Consider the following 12,184-nt stretch of genomic DNA (forward strand, 5'->3'; position numbering starts at 1 on the left):
GGGACCATCAGTCGTGTTGTGCAGAAGTCAGGTGGATACACAGCTGATAGTCCTACTGAATAGACTGCTAGAATTTGTATTATGGCAAGAAAAAAGCAGCCAAGTAAAGAAAAACGAGTGGCCATCATTACTTTAAGAAATGAAGGTCAGTCAGTCTGAAAAATTGGGCAAACTTTGAATGTGTCCCAAAGTGCAGTTGCAAAAACCATCAAGCGCTACAAAGAAACTGGCTCACATGAGGACCGCCCCAGGAAAGGAAGACCAAGAGTCACCTTTACTTCTGAGGATAAGTTTATGCGAGTCACCAGCCTCAGAAATCGCAGCTTAACAGCAGCTCAGATTAGAGACCAGGTCAATGCCACACAGAGTTCTAGCAGCAGACACATCTCTACAACAACTGTTAAGAGGAGACTTTGTGCAGCAGGCCTTCATGGTAAAATAGCTGCTAGGAAACCACTGCTAAGGACAGGCAACAAGCAGAAGAGACAAGTTTGGGCTAAAGAACACAAGGAATGGACATTAGACCAGTGGAAATCTGTGCTTTGGTCTGATGAGTCTGACCAGCCCAGGGGATGGGGATGACTCGGTACCTGGGCCTTTGCCTTGAGGGTGTCGCAGTGGTCGGCTCCCGGGCCCGTACCCTGGGGTCCCTCTTTAAAAGAGTGAATATTTATTAATTTTTAAGAAAGTTCGTGATGCCACCTGTGGCTTCTGGTGATATTCACCAGCGCTGCTCAGTCCACTGAGGCCGGTGATAAGGCAGCTGGATGGTATAGCTCCCCACAGGTGGAGCTAGGACTCAGGGCAGCGTATGGACGGGGAAAGCAGGACGGAGAGACCCAGCCGGGTCAGAGCAAGAACAGGGACAGACACGATGATCACTTCAGTACCTTTTACTGGTGGCAATTCAGGCACGTCCCGGAGCACTGTATAGTGAAGGGTGCATGTCAGGATCCTCCCCAATGAGCGGGTTTTGGGCCTCCTGTTTCTTGCCTCTGCGTAGAAGTTTCTGACCTGCCTGGAGCTAGGCTTAACTTTGTCTCTGTCCTGCGCTGGCTGACCTTGTGGTAGGGCCTTTTCTTGGATTACACGCTCCCGACTTACGGGGCCTATGTGTCTCCTGGCTCTGGTACTTATCAGCACTTTAGCGATCCTGGGACTTGTAGTTCCCCAGGGATTCCGGTTATGTCTTACTGGGTCATGGAGATCCTGGTAAGCTTCGGACCCAGTGTCCGGTAACTTCTTCTTCGGGGTGAGCTAGTTAAGCTCCTCTGCCCCCTATGTACTAACTCTCCACTTGCCTTCGGCCTACTCGGGCCCTCACTAGGCTACTCACACTAACGGCAGCTTGCCGCGATTCACCGATCTTATGGCGCCGGCACACCTAAAGCTCACCTCTCTGAGCTACACGGAGTCTTAATCTGGATAAGCTCCACTGCAGGATAGCAATTGCAGGAGCTGGAACAGGCTTTTGTCCTCTGAGGTAACTCCTCTCAGGCTGTACTAGACTCACTGCTAAACCAGACTGAACTAGACTCTGACTCTGACTAACTGCTGCCTGGCTCCACCTTCCCTATTTATCTATCCCTAACGGGCTCCCTCTGGTGGTCTGAGGTGGAATGTGGAGATGTGTGAATGGTCATGGGGGCCTCTTGTGGAGGAATCCATCAATACACCCTTCTAGGATCTGTGATACCAAGCGCAGCTGGGCGTCACAAGTCCAAATTTGAGATCTTTGGTCCAACCACCGTGTCTTTGTGCGACACAGAAAAGGTGAACGGATGGACTGTACATGCCTGGTTCCCACCGTGAAGCATGGAGGAGGAGGTGTGATGGTGTGGGGGTGCTTTGCTGGTGACACTGTTGGGGATTTATTCAAAATTGAAGGCATACTGAACCAGCATGGCTACCACAGCATCTTGCAGCGGCATGCTATTCCATCCGGTTGGCGTTTAGTTGGACCATCATTTATTTTTCAACAGGACAATGACCCCAAACACACCTCCAGGCTGTGTAAGGGCTATTTGACCAAGAAGGAGAGTGATGGGGTGATACGCCAGATGACCTGGCCTCCACAGTCACCAGACCTGAACCCAATCGAGATGGTTTGGGGTGAGCTGGACCGCAGAGTGAAGGCAAAAGGACCAACAAGTGCTAAGCATCTCTGGGAACTCCTTCAAGATTGTTGGAAGACCATTTCCGGTGACTACCTCTTGAAGCTCATCAAGAGAATGCCAAGAGTGTGCAAAGCAGTCATCAAAGCAAAAGGTGGCTACTTTGAAGAACCTAGAATATAAGACATATTTTCAGTTGTTTCACACTTTTTTGTTAAGTATATAATTCCACATGTGTTAATTCATAGTTTTGATGCCTTCAGTGTGAATGTACAATTTTCATAGTCATGAAAAAACAGAAAAATCTTTAAATGAGAAGGTGTGTCCAAACTTTTGGTCTGTACTGTATGTGTTGTTATTTTTTTCATATTTTTTAAAACTTTTTTTTTTTACTTTTTACTTTATTTAATCCTCTTAGGAGACTTGAAGCTGGGATCGTACGATCAGCTTTGCTGTACATAGCAGGGCTTCAGCAGGCTCGGACCCCAAGTCTGGAAAACCCCTTTAAAAAGACCAAGTATTTATGGCCACTGCAGGCCAAATAAGTGGCTGCTAGGGTCAGATAAGCCTGGCATGACAATAGCCGATTATGGGGCAGATTTATTTTAGAAATTTTCCCAGGTGACACAATCCTTTAATTCCATTAATGTTTCATAGGGTCTTTTTTATTATTATTTTTAATATTGCAGTAAAACATACACGTATATAAATAACATACAAGTGAGATTGCAAACGATTATGAGGCTCCTGTGTCTAAACAATAAGGCTCAGGAAACCAGGGGGTTCTACCATCTGAATCCCTGCTCTTATACATTAGATACTCCAGAAAACCAGCAAATATGACAAGAGGTGAAGAAGAAAAATCAGTAAAACTTGTCTTTCATTTCTTCAGGGCTTCAAACAGTTGGAATCTTTCGTATTGGGAGTTCAAAGAAAAGAGTTGAACAGGTGAGTGTTAGGAGCGATGCTGTTTATTTAGTGTTACACTTGCATATTAAATCATATTTATCAACATTTATACCTTGAGACTTGAAACTAACGCTCTGTAAAACTATTAAAGCTGTTAAAATATTATCCAACTTTATCTGTTAGGGTATTTGCTTACGTTAACGTGTCTCTTGGCAGTAAAAATGCTGCATACATTAAGCGTCCACTGCTCGGTGCTCGCCCGAGTATCTCACTGCTCGATATGCTCAGCGCTCGCCGAGTATTTCCGGGGTTGCTCGGCGGGAGCTCGGGTCTCCTCCCTGCATGTTTGGCGCCAATCAACATGCAGGGATTGCCTGCAACTCACTGTAATGCCGTAGCCATGTTGGTTGTGGCATTACAGTGATTGGCTGGCCGCATAGCGTCATCAGGTCTATATCAGACCTGGCACCGCCATGCTCGTCACAGTCACTCCAGATCAGACAGTGTAGGGAGAGGTGCTGCTGTGTCAGGGAGAGATTTGCTTGTGTATTAGGTAGTGTTGGGAGAAAAACCGTACATTACACATATCCATCTTAACAAACAGTCCTTTTGAGGACTAACAAATCCATCTGAAGAGATATCAGGCAGGCAGTGTATATAGCAGACTGCAGTGCACATAGCACAAGAGGCTCCATTCCAATTCTGCCTTCTGCTGCTGTTAGATATTTCTATATAAAGGCCCAGGTCTCACGGACCAGGAATACTTTTTTTGGATCCTAATCCTCATTATCTGCTTAAAAAGCAATCCAGAGAACACTGTATTTCTGCACCATTTGTTTGTTGGCACTGCAGAATACAGCCAGGTCCTTTCCATATTACAGCACTAGAAATCCAGCTATTTAAAACTGTGTTTTCTCCGTCAAACGAATCACATATACGTTGTCAGAAAATACTGCCATTTCTGGCCTCCATTAAAAATTTCTTTCAGTGTGTCATTGAAGCAATTCACCGCAGTTCGCTGGTCAAACTACTTACCTACAGGCCAGGTATTTAAAACTCTGTTTTCTCCATCACATGGCTCACATATAAGTTCGCTCCAAACTGTCATTTGTAGTGAGCGGGGAAGATGCTGTCCTCCACTTAAAATGGGCAAGGCACATGGCAAGGGATGGGGAACTGGACGTGATGGTAATGGTGCATGCAGAGGCCGAGGACAAGGCCGTGGGCAAGCTGAAATTGTGCCACAACAAACACCCACATCTTCTAATCTGACCTTCCTGTCCCAATTTCTAGGGGACCGCAGCACACCACTATTGAACCCAGAGCAGTGTCAAGAGATTGTTGGCTGGATAGCGGATAATGCTTCCAGTCACTTAGCCACCACTACCACCACCACCCTGTCTTCCACACGGTCAAGTCTCAGTAGCCGTGAGTCTGGACCGCATATTCCTCACCCTGATCCTCCTTCCTCCCACCATGCCGAGTGCCCAGAGACAACTGATCCCACACTTGGACACTCTGAAGAGCTGTTCACTTTTCCATTTATAGATTCAGGCCTTTCGCTCGGTCCACTTGAAGCGGGGCAAGAGGAGATCGCATGTGTTGATGCCCAAATATTTGATCAGCCACGGTCACACGAAGGCGACGGTGGGAAAGTGTCACAAGATGTGGACGATGATGAGACACAATTGCCAGAAAGTCAGGAAGAGGATCAGGGTGCGGAAGTGGAAGACGAGGTGGTGGATGATATAGTAACTGACCCAACCTGGCAGGAGGACATGCAGAGCGAGGACAGCAGCACACAGAGGGAGGGAGGCAGAGCACCCCAACAGGCAGGAAGAAGCAGTGTGGTGGCCGCAGACAGAAGGCAGGCAACCATTCCCCGTAACACCAACACGAAGGAAGTTGCCAGTACAACTGTTAGGTCTTCCCGAGTCTGGTTGTTTTTTAAAGACTCTGCCGACAACCCCAAAAATGCCATTTGCACCACCTGCCAGGCCAGAATCAGTAGGGGTGGCAAAACGACCAGCCTGACAACCACCAGCATGATCAGGCACAAGGCAGCAAAGCACCTCACTTTGTGGCCGAACCCCAGTGTCCAGGAACAGTGTCTTCAGGTGGCACCATTGCTTCTTCCGCTGTTGTGCATGCAAGCCAATCCCCTGTCCATGGTGCATACGAAGATGCCTCCTGACCTGCACCTGTCGTTGCACACTCTCAAGTAGCAGCATCAGAAAGCATGTACATGTCCTTGTCCCAGCGCAGCGTTCAGTTGTCCATACCCCAGTCTTTGGAACGCAAGCGCAAATATGCAGCCAACGCCCCACATGCCACTCTACTAAATTTTCACATTTCATGACTGCTTGCGCTCGAAATGTTGCCTTTTAGGTTTGTGGAGACTGAAGCATTCCGCAACCTGATGGCGGCGGCTGTCCCTAGGTACTCGGTCCCCAGCCGCCACTATTTCTCCCGGTGTGCCGTCCCCGCATTACACAAGCACGTGTCCCAAAACATTAGCTGTGCCCTCAACAACACAGTTACCGGGAAAGTCCACCTAACCACGGACACGTGGACAAGTGCTTGTGGGCAGGGACGGTACATCTCGCTGACAGCACACTGGGTTAACATAGTGGAAGCCGGGACCCAGTCGGACCTTGGGACTGAACACGTCCTCCCGACGCCAAGGATTGCGGGCCCTAGGTCAGTCAGGGTTGCCCCCTTGGTCTACAGCTCCTGCACCTCATCCTCCTCAGCCTCCTCCTCCTCCTCTTCAGCCTCCATCTCCGAAATGACCACATCAGTCACCAGCTGGAAGCACTGCAGCACTGCCTCAGCCAAGCGGCAACAGGCTGTGCTGAAGCTAATATGCTTAGGTGACAAACTGTACAATGCTGAAGAGTTGTGGACAGCTCTGAAAGAGCAAGCAGATCTGTGGCTCACACCGCTGAACCTACAGCCAGGCATGGTCATGTGTGACAATGGCCGGAACCTGGTGGCGCTGAGGCGAGGCGAGCTCACACACGTACCATGCCTGGCCCATGTGCTTAACCTCGTGGTTCAGCGGTTTCTCAAATCCTACCCAGAGCTGCCTGATCTGCTTGTTAAAGTACGCCGCCTGTGTGCCCATTTTAGAAAGTCAGCTACAGCTTCCGCCGCCCTTGCCGTGTTTCAGCAGCGTTTACAGCTTCCGGCTCTCAGTCTGGTGTGTGATGTCCCCACGCATTGGAACCTCTACACTGCAGATGTTAGGAAGGATTTGTGAGCAGAAGAGGGCAGTTGTTGAGTACCAGCATTAACAAGGCCGTCGGTATTCAGTTCAGACTCCACACATAAGACCTCAGGAGTGGACATGGATGTCAGACATATGTGTAGCGCCGGCGTCCCTGCCCTCTGCTAGGCAGGGACGCTGTTCCCCTCACCTCCCTGCTCCGTGCCCGGCGTCCTCCTCCCGCTCTGCTGGCAGCGCGCGCTCCTTCCCGTCCACTGTGCTTAGGGCGCGCGCGCGCGCTCTCCCTCCCTCTTAAAGGGGCCGCGCGCGCCGTCCTAAGGAGTCCCCGGCCAATGGCCGGAGGACTTCACCATATATAAGGCACCTCCTCCAAAATGGAGGTGCCCGAGCAATGTTGTTGCACTGTTCACTACTCTGCTTCAGCCCTCAGGTCCCGTTGCCAGTTCCTGCCAGTTACCTGCCAGTTACCTGCCAGATTCCTGCCTGATTATCTGCTACCTGCCTGCTAGTCTGAGGTCCGACGGTCTGCCTTACTACTCCTGTCAGTCTGTCTAAGGACCAGTCTGCCCGCTCACCTGGGAGCGCACATCAGCCACCTGCCTGCTTGCCCGAGGTCCAACGGTCTGCCTTCCAACTCCTGTCAGTCTGTCTATGGACCAGCTTGCCCGCTCACCTGGGAGCACACACCTGCTACCTGCCTGCTAGTCTACCTGGAGGCTCCGCCGTCACGTGCTGTGACCACCTGCCTGTCCAGTGACTCCTGCTCGCTCACCTGGGAGCGTTCATCTGCTGCCTGTCTGCTAGCCTACCTGGAGGCTCTGCCGTCACGTGCTGTGACCACCCGCCTGTCCAGAGACTTCTGCCCGCTCACCTGGGAGCGCTCATCTGCCGCCTGTCTTTTGGTCTTCCTGGAGGCTCCGCCGTCACATGCTGTGACCACCCGTTCATCCAGAGACTCTCGCCTGCTCACCTGGAAGCTCACGTCTATCATCAGCCGCCACAGGTCGTACCAACCCTTTCACTCAGAGACTGCCCCGGTCACTTGCCGTGACCATCAGCCCGTTCATCCAGAGACTGCCCCGGTCACTTGCCGTGATCTCCAGCCCGTTCACTCAGAGACTGTCCCGGTCACCTGCTGTGACCTCCTGCCCGTCTTCCCTGGTCACCACCCGCTCCCTTACAAGGACTGCCCCCTTGTATAGTAGCTCAGAGGTTCCGCCTCCCAGACCCGTTACAGTTTGCTCGGGCCATGGAACCCGGTGGCACCCAAGCTCCCTCGCTCTCGGACCTGTGTCATGAACTGTCCCGTCAAAGGTCCCAACAGGAGTCCATCCTGGGTCACCTGCGGAATGTCATTACTCGCCTGGACACTCTGACTGCTCCACCAGCAACCTCCGCCAGTGCCATGTCTCGCAATCCGGCAGCCCCGCTGCCCACTAATACCATGGTATCCTACCCCGGACCCCGGCTTTCTGCACCTCCTCGCTTCGGAGGCGACTCCGCCCAGGCTCGGGGCTTCATAAATCAGTGCACCCTGCACTTTGAACTATTGTCCCACCAGTTTAACTCCGACCGGGCCAAAATTGCATTCATCATGTCCCATCTCACCGGGGAGGCCCTGGCCTGGCTAAATCCTCTATGGGAGAGAGGAGACCCCCTGGTGTCCGACTTGCCTGGCTTTCTCACGGCTTTCCGGAAAGTCTTCGACGAACCCGGACGGAAGACCTCATCCGCATCATCTCTGCTACGCCTCCGTCAGGGAGTCTCACCGTGGGCCAATATGCCATACGGTTCCGTACCCTTGCCTCGGAGCTGGCCTGGGATAACGACGCTCTGGTATCCGTCTTCTGGGAGGGTCTGTCCGGCCGTATTAAAGATGAACTTGCCGGTCGGGACATTCCTATCACTCTCGATGACCTAATAACTCTTGCCACCCGGATTGACCTACGGTTCCAGGAGCGTGCCAAAGAGGTCACCCGTGAGAGGAGGTTTCCACGCCTAGCTCCTACTTTTCAGAAACCCGTCACTCCATCCGTCTCTCCCCAGGTACACTCTCCTGAGCCTATGCAGGTCGACCAGACCAAGATGGTCAAAACCCGTCAGGACTTACGCCGTGCCGAAGGGAGCTGCTTCTACTGTGGCAGTAAGGAGCACCGGATCCGTACCTGCCCGGAGAGGTCGGGAAACGCCTGTGTCTAGGTTCGCTCAGAGAGGTCAACCTAGACAAGAATAAATCCTCTCCATCTCTGCTACTGTCAGTCTCAATTATCTGCGGGGAGAATCGTTATTTCGAACTAGCCCAACTTAACTCTGGAGCGGCCGGGAATCTTATCTCACAGTCCCTGGTAGAAAAATACCGCATTCCCACCAAACCTCTGGCTGTACCAATATCTGTCGCTGCTGTGGATGGGGGCCTCTTACCACGACCCATCCAACTCATCACCGAATCCGTAACTCTGCAAGTGGGAATGCTGCATTCTGAGAGCATCTTCTTTCATGTTCTGCCTGGACTCTCTCACGCCCTCTTGCTAGGCCTACCTTGGCTCCAGAGACATGCACCCGTGCTTGACTGGCAGACCGGAGAAGTCCTTCGCTGGGGACAGGACTGCCATAAGACCTGTCTGGTTCCCGTCCATCCCGTCCGTCCTTCTCCTACCCCAGCTAATCTACCAGGACTTCCGATTCCTTATTGGTCTTATGCTGATGTCTTTAATAAAAAGGAAGCAGAGACACTACCTCCTCATAGACCATACGACTGCCCTATCGACCTGTTACCTGGTACTACTCCTCCCCGTGGGCGTATTTATCCTTTATCCGCTGCTGAGACCCGGTCGATGTCCGAATATATTGAGGAGAATCTGGCCAGGGGATTCATCCGGAAATCTACCTCTCCGGCGGGAGCAGGCTTCTTTTTCGTCAAAAAGAAGGACGGCTCTCTCCGTCCCTGTATAGACTATAGAGGCCTTAACCAGATCACGGTGAAGAATAAGTACCCCCTTCCGCTCATTCCGGAGTTATTTGATCGCCTGAGGGGGGCTAGAATCTTCACCAAACTGGACCTCCGTGGGGCGTACAACCTGGTTCGTATCCGTCAGGGGGATGAATGGAAGACGGCATTCAACACCCGAGACGGCCACTATGAATATCTGGTAATGCCCTTTGGTCTCTGTAACGCTCCTGCCGTCTTTCAAGAGTTGGTCAATGACATCTTCCGGGACCTTCTCTACTCCTGCGTAGTGGTGTACCTGGACGACATCTTGGTCTTCTCTCCGGATCTCCAGACTCACCGGAGGGATGTTCATCAGGTCCTGCTCAGGCTCAGGCAGAATCACCTCTTCGCTAAATACGAGAAGTGCCTCTTTGAGCAGACCTCGCTTCCGTTTTTGGGCTACATTATTTCTCAGACCGGCCTACGAATGGATCCAGAGAAACTGTCTGCCATCGAGAAATGGCCTCGACCGGAGGGGTTGAAGGCCATTCAGCGATTCCTGGGCTTCGCCAACTACTACCGCCTCTTCATACCACACTTCTCTTCCCGGACTGCCCCAATTTCCGCGCTCACCCGTAAGGGTACTAATCCCAAAGAGTGGCCGCCCGAAGCAGAGGAGGCCTTTCTTTCCCTAAAACAGGCCTTCTCTTCCGCCCCGGTGCTGCATCGCCCGGACGGCAACAAGCAGTTCTTCCTGGAAGTTGACGCCTCCTCCTCTGGAGCCGGAGCGGTACTTACTCAAAAATCGTCTTCCGGGAGAATGGTAACTTGTGGCTTCTTCTCCAAACTCTTCTCCTCTTCTGAGCGCAACTATTCCATAGGAGACCGAGAGTTATTGGCCATCAAACTGGCATTGGAGGAGTGGCGTTACCTACTCGAGGGGGCTCTTCACCCGGTAATAATTTACACTGACCACAAGAACTTGGCTTACCTCCAGCATGCCCAGAGACTTAACCCGCGCCAAGCCCGGTGGTCCTTGTTTTTTGCTCGCTTTGATTTTGTTCTTCATTTTCGCCCGGCTGACAAAAGCGTCAAAGCAGATGCCTTGTCCCGATCCTTTCTGGTGTCCGATCTCGAGGAAGAACCTAAACATATCATCGATCCCGCCAGAGTAATGCAGGTGGCTCCTGTGAGTCTAAATCGTCTCCCTCCCGGTAAGACGTTCGTATCAGTACCTGATCGGGAGAAGATCCTACACTGGGGTCACTCATCTAAACTAGCTGGCCACGCCGGTCAGAAAAAGACCCTCCAGCTTATTGCCCGGCACTACTGGTGGCCTACCCTGCACAAGGACGTAATAGACTTTGTTTCTGCCTGTGTGTCCTGCGCCCGCAACACAGTCCCGAGACACCTGCCAGCCGGTCGCCTTCTTCCGCTTCCTGTGCCTGCTGCCCCCTGGCAGCATATTGCTATGGACTTCATAACTGATCTCCCCGTCTCTGCCGGTTGTACGGTCATTTGGGTGGTCGCTGACCGCTTTTCCAAGATGGCTCACTTTATTCCCCTGCCTGGCCTCCCGTCTGCACCCGAGCTGGCTAAAGACTTTATCCGCCACATCTTCCGTCTTCATGGCCTGCCCCTCCACATCGTGTCGGATCGTGGGGTACAGTTCACCTCACGTTTCTGGAGAGCCACTTGTAAACTGCTAGACGTCACCCTGGACTTCTCTTCCGCATACCACCCACAGTCTAATGGTCAAGTGGAGTGGATCAATCAGAACCTGACCAGTTACCTCCGGCACTTCGTTAATGCCCATCATTCTGACTGGGTGGATCTCCTACCATGGGCCGAGTTCTCCTATAACAATCACGAGAGCGAATCCTCCTCCAAATCCCCGTTTTTTGTAGTCTTCGGTCAGCATCCTCGGATTCCTTTTCCTGTCTCCACCTCTGTGGACAACCCGGCTGCGGAATCTCTCGTTAGCAAATTTTCCTCCATTTGGGAGAGTACCCGATCCGCACTCCTCCAGTCGTCCGAACGGATGAAAAGACACGCTGACAAAAAACGCCTGGATCCTCCACAATTTCGTCCTGGAGATAAAGTCTGGCTCTCGTCTAAATACAGTACAGACCAAAAGTTTGGACACACCTTTTCCTTTAAAGATGTTTCTGTATTTTCATGACCATGAAAATTGTACATTCACACTGAAGGCATCAAAACTATGAATTAACACATGTGGAATTATATACTTAACAAAAAAGTGTGAAACAACTGAAAATATGTCTTATATTCTAGGTTCTTCAAAGTAGCCACCTTTTGCTTTGATGACTGCTTTGCACACTCTTGGCATTCTCTTGATGAGCTTCAAGTGGTAGTCACCAGAAATGGTTTTCACTTCACAGGTGTGCCCTGTCAGGTTTAATAAGTGGGATTTCTTGCCTTATAAATGGGATTTGGACCATCTGTTGTGTTGTGCAGAAGTCTTGTGGATACACAGCTGATAGTCCTACTGAATAGACTGTTAGAATTTGTATTATGGCAAGAAAAAGCAGGTAAGTAAAGAAAAACGAGTGGCCATCATTACTTTAAGAAATGAAGGTCAGTCAGTCCGAAAAATTGGGAAAACTTTGAAAGTGTCCCTAAGTGCAGTTGCAAAAACCATCAAGCGCTACAAAGAAACTGGCTCACATGAGGAACGCCCCAGGAAAGGAAGACCAAGAGTCACCTCTGCTTCTGAGGATAAGTTTATCCAAGTCACCAGCCTCAGAAATCGCAGGTTAACAGCAGCTCAGATTAGAGACCAGGTCAATGCCACACAGAGTTCTAGCAGCAGACACATCTCTTCAACAACTGTTAAGAGGAGACTTTGTGCAGCAGGCTTTCATGGTAAAATAGCTGCTAGGAAACCACTGCTAAGGACAGGCAACAAGCAGAAGAGACTTGTTTGGGCTAAAGAACACAAGGAATGGACATTAGACCAGTGGAAATCTGTGCTTTGGTCTG

The 12,184-nt window shown here is 51.1% G+C and overlaps 1 protein-coding gene across 1 annotated transcript in view; it reads left to right on the forward strand.

Annotated features, from left to right (window-relative positions):
• The window catches only part of LOC141153067 (rho GTPase-activating protein 6-like), a 203,251-nt gene that overhangs the window by 109,406 nt on the left and 81,661 nt on the right, over positions 1-12,184 (forward strand). Inside the window, exon 6 of the mRNA XM_073637742.1 lies at positions 3,007-3,062. Coding sequence (XP_073493843.1) covers positions 3,007-3,062 — 56 coding nt within the window. The remainder of the gene's footprint in view (positions 1-3,006; positions 3,063-12,184) is intronic.

Source organism: Phyllobates terribilis, unplaced genomic scaffold, assembly GCF_046119375.1.
Source record: "Phyllobates terribilis strain yellow unplaced genomic scaffold, ASM4611937v1 Scaffold_7__3_contigs__length_470593459, whole genome shotgun sequence".
Lineage (NCBI taxonomy): Eukaryota > Metazoa > Chordata > Amphibia > Anura > Dendrobatidae > Phyllobates > Phyllobates terribilis.